Here is a 12,231-nt window from a genome sequence, read left to right as displayed (position 1 = left end):
ACTTGTGTTAACCAACTATCCACTAGCTGACAACTCCCCCGCCCCCTCACCCCCTCACCAATGTAGCGGGCGGAGGTAATAGAGAGAGGGTAACCCTAACCCCAAAGGGAAAAGGGACGTTTGATCCGATGTATCAACTAACTGATCCTCCTACCAGCTTTTCCTTGGTGATCCCCTAACCACCCAGCAGGTTAGGGACAAATATTTGAACCCTCAGCATTCACAAATACCTACGCGGAGCTCCCAGGCTACCTCCTCAACCCAAGGAGGCAAATCACAGCCAAAACCTAACATCAAGGGAGGCAAGTAAAATATGCCAACAATGGCCATGCCACTACCAGCTTCTCAACCCGAAATGGAACCAAGCTCACCAGAACTAATCTCAGGGGACATCACTCCCCCAATCCTGTCTCCAATGACCTCTTCCCCATCCTCACCAGCCACGGACGCACAACATGCATCCTTAGTGGTGCAAAAGGTATTTAAAGTCCTGCTTCCACTGTTTGACAAGTGTCTAGAAGTCCTCCACTCATCTGGCCCAAATTAACACTAATGCAGAAAAAAATTGCTGACCTCGAAACAGGAGTGAGCTCATGTGAATCTTCCACAACTTCTACCATCAATCACCGAACTGCAGGCTTCTGAACAAGCCATGAGGGAAAAGCTAGAGGACTTAGAAAACCGGGACAGACATAACAATCTCAGATTCAAGGGCATCCCAGAAACTGTGTCAGGAGACAATCTAATCAACTACTTAACCACCAATCTACCTAAATCCCTTCATCTGGATCTCCCTGCCGAACCTGTCATGGTAGAACAGGCACACCACCTAGGGCCAGCAAGAGAAACTCCTGATGAATGGCCACAAGACTTTTCTGCGTTGGTCTCACAAAAAAGGAAGGATTTTGTGCGCGTTTGCCGATTCTTACATACTAGAAATATACTATTCCAACTCCTGTACCCGGCCAAATTGCGTATACAAGATGGAACAAGAAAATGAATCGGCAACACCCCAGAAGAGGCACGACGTCACCTACGCATGAATGAAGACAACTGACCAGCATACCCTTCAAGGAGGGCTTTGAACACTCCCCTACCATGATGTATCCTTTATTATTTCTTACTGGTTTCTTATTTTCCCATCTCTCTCTATGATTCTACATGGAAATTCGAGAAATGTTATTGTTTTGCTGCTTTTGGTGAGATATTTAATGTTGGGCACAAGCCAACTTTACTGTGTAAACTCTGTTTCCCTCTACTCCGTCCATAGCTCACACAGCCAAACCCTAACACGCGTGGATCCTCCAACCCAAGACGCCTTCACTCAACAGGTCTCCCCCCTTGCTTGCTGGGACAAGGGGTCACTGTATCCACAAAAAATCCCTAGATGAAATACCCAACCACCATGTACCAGGAGGAGTATACACTCACACACACTGGATCCCACTTCTCACACTGCCCTTATATTATTATCCTGGAATGTGGCGGATTCAAGCCAGATATCACTTTCCTGCAGGAAACCCGCTGGCGCTCAGTAACCTGAAAGCTCCCTGGTTGGAGTTTTATTACACTGCTTCACCCACCTCAAGAGGGGCCTGCCGCACTCCATCCAACATATTACATCCGACCCTCAGGGTAGATATAATAATAAAAATGCTGATATCAAAGGCCCCCTACACTCTAGTTAATATCTATGTCCCAAACCAACACCAGGAACTGTTTTCTCACACCTACTAAATGAACTCTGTGGGGATTCACTCTGGCAGTCAGGACTAGCGGGTGCAGCACAGAGGCAAAGTACAAGTTCTTGGTTCAATACATCAGTGTTTATTCACATGTGAAAGGAAGACAAAACCGCAAGTTGCTTGGTGACCGTTCACACACATGAAAAGTTCATATACAAAACAGTCACCTTTTCTCCTGGGTGTTACTTCACACCCTGTTGGAAGTTCTACCTTGTCAAGTCCACAGCCAGGTGTTAGGCGGCTGTTCATCCTCACAGGGGTTTGAACGCTCAAGCCGCGGATCCCAACACAGCCCTCAGATCAAAGCACACAGACTCCTGAGCTCCACTGTCAGACGGAGGTAATGCTCTCCACCTGACAGTGCTGGCTGGTTTTTATGCCTGGCAAAACCTGGCCTGGGACATGGGAAGTAGTCACCCACCCTGTACTTTGACTAATACCAGTAAGAGCCATCCCGGATCAGCTATTACAGCCATACTAAGTATCAAGGTGTCAAACAGCAACTGCTGCTGATAAAAAACCGGCTCTTACTCCACCGAGGCCAGGAACCTCGGTGACACGTACCAATCATTCACGATGATTCCTTGTACCTTCTTACAACTCCTACAACTAAACGGCCAAAACATTATCAACAGTGGCGATTTCAATACCACCATTGCCCCGGAACTAGTTCGGCCCCCCTCCACCAGTACTATACCACCCCTAGCAACTCGCACCCTTTTACAAACTATCGACCAACTAAATCTCTGTGATCCATGGAGGACACTCAACACCAACGCAAAAGAGTACATATGCCATTCGGCATCACATGGATCCTTCTCCAGAATAGACTACTTCTTCACCTCACCTTTTTTATTTGAAAAAATCCATGACACATCAATACAAGCAATAACCATATCTGACCATGTGCCCATCACCCTAACCCTTCATATTATAAATCCTGATCCTAAAACTCAACATATTTGTCAAACTCTGATGACTAGATGATAGCATCACACATGTCCAGAACACACCGAACAAAAAATCCCCCATATGGCACATAACAACCCAACCTGACCTGTCATAGGATCTCAATAGCGGGGGGGAAACTGAACGAAAAGGAGCCACCAGAATGCATTCCTTTCCATTTGGTTGTTTCCCCATCGCGGACAGAATAATGCTGCAAGCTGCGTTTTTCTGTCCGCGATGTTGTGTGGAGCAAGACGCATCCATCCTGATACAATAGAAAACGGATCCGTCCCCCATTGACTTTCAATGGTTTTCATGACTGATCCGTCTTGGCTATTTTAACGATAATACAACCGGATCCGTTCATAACGGATGCAGACGGTTGTATTATCGTGACAGAAGCGTTTTTGCTGATCCATGATGGATTCAGCAAAAACGCTGGTGTGAAAATAGCCTAACCTAGCCACACAGTTCCGTATAGTACTCGACTGGCTACAAGACTCCCCTCATTACTAGACATTACTTGACCCAGGACAGTTCACTTCTCCCCACACTCTCGTTAAAAGCCTTTCTCCACCAACCATTCTCTGCACTTCCAGAAAAATCAAAAGAGAACCTTCTATTAAAAAGCACTTGGCAAAAATCAGGCCACTTCTGGGCCTTGATACGTCCCACTTTCTTTTTCTGCCACCAATTAAAAATCCAACCTTCCAAGGAGGCAGATCATACCCGGTTTTTCAGAAATGGCACAGAGGTGGAACCACATCCCTATACAGTTTAGTGGCAGATAAACACGGTGGCGGAAATAACCTCGCCACTGGGTTTTGGAGGGGCCTGTTTGCCGACCTTTTGCCTCAGGATTATGGCCCATATACTAACTTTGAAGGAGAAGACAGACCGGTCAAATATGACTTCCATGGAATTCGGGAACCCCTGCTCGGATCTGGGTGATTTATGGATATTGTGTTCGCCCAGATCAGAGCTATCCATGGATGTATACATTATGGGGATATGTGGGGCTTTGAGGTTTTTCTGTGTTTTGGGGAGTGATTTGTGAGTGATTAAGTTAGCCCATTGTGTTTGGTAATTGTATCACAGACAGAGCCCATTGTGTTTGGTAATTGTATCACAGACAGAGCCTATTGTGTTTGTTAATTGTATCACGGGCAGAGGGGGGGTCTTGTACAATTGCTGGGAGTGTTTCCATACTGTAAATGCATGTGATTGGCTAATGAAAAAACTGTCTCAGTCTTCCACAAGGTCCCCAGGGGAGTGTCCTTACTTGAATAACTGTATAAAAGGCTGACATGTAGCCCCATTAAAGAGTTCCTGTTTTACCCTCAACATAGAACCTCATCTCATGTGTGTGGAGAAAAGGCTGCATCTAAAATGGAGAATGCTATACACTATATACTCCCCTGGCTATAATCCCTGAGCTCTTTTAAGAGCTTGATCCTGTATTGTTTTCTTAAGGAAGAGAGGTTCACCCACTGGAACCTGGAAGCCTTGTCGTAGGTCCAGGGACCCACTGGAACCTGGAAGCCTTGTCGTAGGTCCAGGGTGGGTAGAAGACCTTGAGATACAAACCAAGCTACGGCGGTTCGTGGGGTGCTTACGGTGTCAAACGGATTGCTTGGAGCCCTAGGAGCATCGGAGGTATCCAGTCGGGGTGCCAGGAGATCCATTACAGTGGTGGCAGTGGTGGGATGGCGTCCTAGTGCGAGGAGAAGCAGCTCGGAGACACTGTTCGTGGATTTACAAAATTATGGGCAGCGCTTGTCCCCGTACAGCCAAACAGCGTCACTACACGAGGAGGAGGACCTGATCGATCGGGATACAGTCCAGAAAGGCATCTGGTGGGCATATAGCGTCGGCAGGGCAAGAGAATCCCCAGCGAGGACCAGCGATGGCAGACGCGACTGGCCCTACGGATGCCCCTCCGGGGAGAGCAGCCCCGAGAGGAGTGGGTGAAGGAGCTCAAGCTCCGGGTGCAACAGGAGCTGTGGCTGGAGAATGCCTAACAGATGCTCTGGTGGTATACTGCTCAGCATACACCCTGGACGGCGGAGCACAACAACCCAGAGGGGTATGATTACGATGGCCCTGGCCTGCTGTGGGAGGCTTTCACAGAACCGGAGTTCGGGAGCACTACGGAGACCCAATTTTATTACATCTACGACTTCAGGGAGGGTATGCAAGATTGGGCTGACCCCAACGAGGTGAGACCAGACTTGGAATATCTAGTGACACTGGAGTGGGGGCTGGAGCAGGACTACTGACATCTGCTCCACGTAATTGAGAATACCCAGCAGGAGAGTTGGGTGGCAGTGCAGACTTAAAGCCCTGCGGCAGGGAAGACCCGGCTGAGGTACCCCCTACTTCACTACCAGCTACAGAAGTAGGGGACCTGATAGACGGGTTCTGGGGGGAACTCCATAAGGCAGGTGGAGATGGGACCGAGGTCTCTCCACCGACCCTACAGGGATGCTGGGCGGTTGGCCCAGATTCCCAATGGCAGCCGAAGTTTCAGGGAGTAGGGACAGTCGGTCCTGCTCCCCAGCGGCAGTATGTTTTGCAGGGAGAGGAGAGCATCTTCTCCCTTCCCCAGCGGCAGTGTACCTTGCAGGGAGAGGAGAGCATCTTCTCCCTTCCCCAGCGGCAGTGTACCTTGCAGGGAGAGGAGAGCATCTTCTCCCTTCCCCAGCGGCAGTGAACCTTGCAGGGAGAGGAGACAACTGGTCTCCAACCACAGGAGGACAGCACCCCTAACTCTGATAGTGCAGATGGGACCGCGGTTTCTGCACCAGACCTACAGGGATGATGGACAGCCGGTACAGATCCCCAACCAACCCTGCAGGAATGCCAGGAGGAGAATGTAAGCGATCCCTCCTCTCCACAGCAGATCCGCAACCAGGTCCTGGGGTAGGATTCCCTGACCACATTCCAGCGGAAGAGCTGGCATCATGGCTGAGAGAAGTCGGCCTCTTCCCTCCCCTATCCTCGTGTCCAGAGCCTGACTCCCCACAGGCTACCCCAGCAGAAGCGCTGGCATCCGGGCAGAGCACCACTGGCCTCTGCCCTACCTGTCCCTTTGTTACGGGGCAGGACTGCGCACCAGTTTGCCCAGCTGAAGCGCTGGCACCAGGGCAGAGTACTGCTGATCTCTGCCCACAAAGTAACCTCCACTCCCAGCCAGAGAGCAACACAGAGACCGGGAGTACCAGTTACCAACACAACCTTGGTGGACTCACTAGACAGAAACAGGCTACCAAATTCAACAGGTCCAGTATTTGGTTGTGGGTGGGCGGCCAGACTAACTCAGGTATTGCCCGGCGTGAGGTCAGGTACCTGGTTAGTCTTCCCTGGAAGGGGGAGATGTGTGGTGGAAATAACCTCGCCACTGGGTTTTGGAGGGGCCTGTTTGCCAGTCTTTTGCCTCAGGATTATGGCCCATATACTAAAACTTTGAAGGAGAAGACAGACCGGCCGCACAGCCTAAATCTGTGGAACTGTTTTGGGCAGGAAAGTCATTCTTGCGGTTGGTCAAATGTGATTTCCATGGAATTCGGGAACCCCTGCTCTGATCTGGGTGATTTCTGGATATGTTATTCGCCCAGATCAGAGCTATCCATGGATGTATAATTTATGGGGATATGTGGGGCTTTGGGGTGTTTTCTGTGTTTTGGGGAAAAATGTGTGAGTGATTAAGTTAGTCCATTGTATTTGGTAATTATATCATAGGCAGAGCCCATTGTATATCTGTAAAGAATAAATCAAGGCAGCTGGACTTACTGTAGATTTCTTGAAAATGTTTCTCTCGTTCTTCCAACAAGCTTTCTCAATTCTGAGAATTGAGACTCAGAATTGAAAAAGCTCTTTGGAAGAACGAGTGAAACATTTTCAAGAAATCTACAGTAAGTCCAGTTGCCTTGATTTATTCTTTACAGATATACCATGACCTGGATAAATGAGAACCTTCACAGACAGAGCCCATTGTGTTTGGTAATTGTATCGCAAGCAGAGCCCATTCTGTTTGTTAATTGTATCACAGGCAGAGGGGGAGGGGGGTTGTGTACTGGGAGTGTTTCCATACTGTAAATGCATGTGATTGGCTAATGTAAAAAACTGTCTAAGTCTTCCACAAGGTCCCCAGGGGAGTGTCCCTTGCTGGAAGACCTGTATAAAAGGCTGACATGTAGCCCCATTAAAGAGTTCCTGTTTTACCTTCAACATAGAGCCTTGTCTCATGTGTGTGGGGAAAAGGCTGCATCTACACTGGGGAATGCTATACGCTGTATACTCCCCTGGCTATAATCCTCTTTTGAAAGCTTGTTCCTTCATCACTCTCTGAAGGAAGAGAGGTTCACCCACTGGAACCTGGAAGCCTTGTTGTAGGTCCAGGGTGGGTAGAAGACGGCGAGATCCCAACCAAGCTACGGCGGTTCGTGGGGTCGGCAGTGCTTACAGTGTCAAACGGAGTGCTTGGAACTCTCGGGAAGCACTAGGAGCATCCATCAACGGAGGTACCCAGTCGGGGTGCCAGGAGATCCGCTACAAACGCATACTCACCTTGAGTAAGCTGCGACAAAAATATCCAGATATCCAAATACCTCTCTATTCCTATATACAGGCAAAGAGTTATGTCATGACAATACTGCCACAACTGACTGACCAGGAATGGAATCCAACTTTATGGCTTTATCCTAATAAATATGATGGAAAAAGAAACTATAAACTACTCCACAAGCCTCTGGACTATGTGTCTGCCGAAACACCGCTTAAAATATGGCAACCAGACATCCCTGAAATCATGTATTCCACAATCCTAAACAACCGAATACTTCTCTAAATGTCTCTCATCAACCAGATTCTGGGAGATGAGACTAAACATCTGTCACCGGAGTTACCTCACACCCACCAGGGGCAATGGGGAGGGTCTTCACCCTACCTCTCCATGTTTCCGATGCTCTGAACCTCACGCACACCTATATCACTGCTTATAATCTTGCCCAGTAATCAAAACTGTTTGGCAAAAAAAAAATCACTACTAAACACTTAACCAACTTTGTACCATCGGACCTGATGTGGGTCATTTTTGGATACCTAGACCCAGACAAATACAACGTTACCCCAGGCAGTGGTAAATGATTGCACATCATTGTGACAGATGCCCCAATACCAAGATTACACACTTGGACACATACGAACCTACCCCGTTTACACCTATTTCTAGATAAAATGTCCTTCACCCTAAAAATGGATAGGGCTGAAACCACACCACACAAAGAACCAAGCACAAAGCAATTCTTTGAGACATGGGAAAGCTTTATTACTATATTACCATCAAAAATCAAACAGGCCATACGGGAAAGCTTCCACTACTCAACCTGGTACCAGGAACAAACTCTTCTGGGAAACTATCCAGTGTGACATTCATGTATGTCTGCTGGAGGTGTCTAACTCAGATGAGGCCCCCCTTCCCCCTTGTTTTTGATTATTTTCTTACCTCAATTTGTAAGGACTATATTTTTTCCTCTCTAGGCACATATCACTTGGGCTACTTTCACACCTGCGTTCGGTGCGGATCCGTCTGGTATCTGCACAGACGGATCCGCACCGATAATGCAAACGCTTGTATCCGTTCAGAACAGATCCATTTGCATTATTCATTAAAAAAAAGTCTAAGTCAATTGAAAGTCAATGGGGGACGGATCCGTTTTCAATTGCACCATATTGTGTCAGTGAAAATAGATCCGTCCCCATTGACTTACATTGTAAGTCAGGACGGATCCTTTTGGCTCCGCATCGTCAGGCGGACACCAAAACGCAGCGTTTTAGTATCCGCCTCAAAAGCGGAACGGAAACCAAACGCAGCCAAATTGATGCATTCTGAGCGGATCCTTATCCATTAAGAATGCATCGGGGCGGAACTGATCCGTTTTGGGCCTCTTGTGAGAGCCTTAAAATGGATCTCACAAGTGGACCCAGAAACGCCAGTGTGAAAGTAGCCTAATCAAAAAGATTTGGACCAGCTGCTAAATGTACATGTCTATGACATATATTATCCATCCCATGTACCTGAACATTACCACGTCTGTGCCTATTTGTATGGTGGTGATGATGATGATGGTAATAATAAGTGGTGGTAATAATGATGATGGCGGAGATAATAATGATGTGATAATGACTGGGGTGGTGATAATGATGGTGATGATGTCTGTAATGGTATTTCATAATTGGAATTTATAGATGATTACATACTGTGCCACACTGCATCTTCTTATCCTCAGGTCACACTGCATTTTCTTATCCTTGGGTCAAACCTCATCTTCTAAGCTTCAGTTCACACTGCATCTTCTAATCCTCGGGACACACTGCAGCTTCTCATCCTCGGGTCACACTGCAGCTTCTCATCCTCGGGACACACTGTTTCGTGTCATCCTCGGGTCACAACCTCATCTTCTCAACCTCGAGTCACACTTCATCTTCTGATCCCTGGGACACACTTCATTGTTTCATCCTCGGATCACACTGCATTGTGTCATCCTCGGATCACACTGCATTGTGTCATCCTCGGATCACACTGCATTGTGTCATCTTCGGGTCATGCTGCATCTTCTCATCCTCAGGTCACACCTCATCTTCTCATCCTCAGGTGACACCTCATCTTCTCAGCCTTGAGTCACACTTCATCTTCTCATCTTAGGATCACACTGCATTATGTCACCCTCGGGTCACACTGCTACTTCTCATTGCTTGGGTCACACTGCATCTTCTCATCCTCGGGTCACATTGCATCTTCTCATCCTCCGGTCACACCTCATCTTCTCATCCTCGGGTCACATTACATCTTATCATCCTCAGGTCACCCTTCTTCTCATCCTCGGGTCACATTTCATCTTCTCATCTTAGGATCACACTGCATTGTGTCATCCTCGGGTCACACTACATCTTATCATCCTCAGGTCAACCTTCATCTTCTCATCCACTGGTCACAGTTCATCTTCTCATCTTCGGCTCACACCGCATCTTCTCCCCCTTCTGTCACACTGCATCATGTCATCCTCGGATCACACTGCGTCTTCTCATCCTTGGATCACACTGAGTCTTCTCATCCTTGGGTCGCACCTCATCTTCTAAGTCTCGGGTCACACTGCATCTTCTCATTCTTGGGTCACACTTCATCTTCTTATCTTGAGTTCATGCTTCATCTTCTCTTCCTCAGGTCACATTGCATCATCTCATCCTTGGGTCACACTTCATCTTCTCATCCTCCCATCACACTGCATCGTGTCATCCTCGGATCACACTGCATTGTGTTATCCTTGGGTCACACTGCGTCTTCTCATCCTCGGATCACGCCTCATCTTCTAAGCCTCGGGTCACATTGCATCTTCTCATCCATGGGTCACACTGTGTCTTCTCATCCTCAAGTCACGCTACATCGGCTCATCCTTGGGTTACACCCAATTTTCTCATCCTTGGGTCACACCTCATCTTCTCAGCCTCGGGTTACACTTCATCTTCTCATTCTCAGATCACACTGCATTGTGTCATCCTCGGGCCACACTGCATCTTCTAATCCTTGGATCACACTGCTTCGTGTCATCCATGGGTCACACTACATCTTCTCATCCTCGAGTTACACTGCATTTTCTCATCCTTGGGTCACACTTCATCGAGTCACACCTTATCTTCTCATCCTCAGGTCAAACAGCATCTTCTTTTTCATAGGTCACACTGCGTCTTCTCATCCTAGCGCCACGCTATATCTTCTCATCCTTGGGTTGCACTTTATTGGGTCACTCCTCATTTTCTCATCCTCGGGACTCAGTTTATCTTTTCATCCTCATGTCACACTGCATCTTCTCATCCTTGGGTCACACTGCATCTTCTCATCCTCGGATCAGACTGCATCGTGTCATCCTTGGGTCACACTGCATCTTCTCATCCTCAGGTCAAACCTTATCTTCTAAGCCTTGGGTCACACTGCATCTTCTCATCCTCGGGTCACACTTCATCTTCCCATCCTCGGGTAACACTGTGTCTTCTCATCCTCTGGTTACACTAGATCTTCTTATACTTGGGTAACACTGCGTCTTCTCATCCTCGGGTCACACTAGATCTTCTCATCCTTTGGTTTTACTGCATTTTCACATCCTTGGGTCACACCAAATCTTCTCATCATCTGGATACAGTTCGCGCACTGCATCTTCTCATCCTTGGGTCATGCTTGATCTTCTCATCCTGGTGTTACACCTCAGCTTCTCATCCTCGGGACAGAGTCCATCTTTTCATCCTAAGGACACAGTTCATCTCCTCATCCTCAGGCCACGCTTCATCTTCTCATCCTCGGGTCACATTGCATCGTCTCATCCACGGGTCACACTGCATCTTCTCATCCTCGGGTCACAATGCATTGTGTCATCCTGGGGTCACATCTCATTTTATCATCCTCGGGAACAGTTCATCTTCGGGCCACATTTCATCTTCTCATCTTGAGGTCATGCTTCATTTTCTCATCCTCGAATCACAAGGCATTTTGCTTGTCCTTGTGGCACACTGCTCTCATCATTTCAGAAACAGATGCATTTTTTTCTGCAGATTTATCCTGATGAAGGTCACAACATCCTGTCTGACAAGAATCGTTTTCATCTGTACAGCACATTGCTTCGCTTCTTCAGTGACTGCTCGCAGGGAGAGGCTGTTGTGGTGGCACAGGAGGTGGAGGAGGATGAATGAAGATGAGCTCAGGACTTGTTCTTCTTATTCACTGGTGTCCTGGCAGACACTGGGCCTGTAGCCCTGCACACAGAGGAGTTTCTACCTGCGGGGGATGTACAGGGGATGGTTCTTTCCACATGAACCTCGTTTTGGATACAATTAGCGTAGTGCATGTTTTCTTCGGTTTCTTTACCAGACTTTGTCCTATTGTTTCTATTCTCGTCTCTGAATCCGCTGGATCTCATCATCTGTCACTAAACAAGTGCAATTTCTTCAGGTTTTTCCTCCTTTCTTCCTTCTGACAGATCTGGTCCTTCAGTACTTTTGCCAAATCCTGACTCTTTCTTCTGGTCCAGAGGGGCAGTGCTTAGAGGATTTTTGCGATCTCCCTTTCTATTTATACTTCGGACCTAAAGGTACACTTATGTTTCAGGCTCTGTTGGACAGGAAGTCCAGGATACATAGCGGATTTGCAGTGAAGACGATGAGAGTTTTTTTTTGTCTGATTGGTTTAATATCTGATTTGCTTTACTTTACTATGTAAATTTCTCACTTGTATATATGAATACATCAATATTAAATTATGGTTTCCTAGAAATGTTTGAGCCCCTGTTTATCATCCTTGTCATGTAGAGAATCACAAGCTGTGTCTACATTGTATTTAATCATGGTGGAAGGTACTAAGAAAGATTGATATCCATGGTTTGCGTTTAACTCTGGCCTCCTTCTTCAGTACTTAATTTCCACTGCACCTACTTTATCAGGGCCACTGTGTTTCCATTCTCTCACACTGGAAGAGGAGATGCAGCTCTCA

General features: G+C 47.4%; 1 protein-coding gene across 2 annotated transcripts in view; it reads left to right on the top strand.

The window, feature by feature from the left end:
* Window positions 1-12,003, top strand: part of DPP10 (dipeptidyl peptidase like 10) — a 305,051-nt gene extending 293,048 nt beyond the window's left edge. For both annotated transcript variants that reach the window (XM_040440599.1, XM_040440600.1), the window contains one exon: window positions 11,298-12,003. In XM_040440599.1, coding sequence (XP_040296533.1) covers window positions 11,298-11,435 — 138 coding nt within the window. In that variant the 3' untranslated portion in view covers window positions 11,436-12,003. The remainder of the gene's footprint in view (window positions 1-11,297) is intronic.
* The last annotated feature ends 228 nt before the right edge of the window (window positions 12,004-12,231 follow it).

This window comes from Bufo bufo, chromosome 7 (assembly GCF_905171765.1).
Source record: "Bufo bufo chromosome 7, aBufBuf1.1, whole genome shotgun sequence".
In the NCBI taxonomy this organism is placed as follows: Eukaryota; Metazoa; Chordata; class Amphibia; order Anura; family Bufonidae; genus Bufo; species Bufo bufo.
Note: the sequence above shows the minus strand (reverse complement) of the source record. Positions and strands in the feature narration are given on the sequence as shown.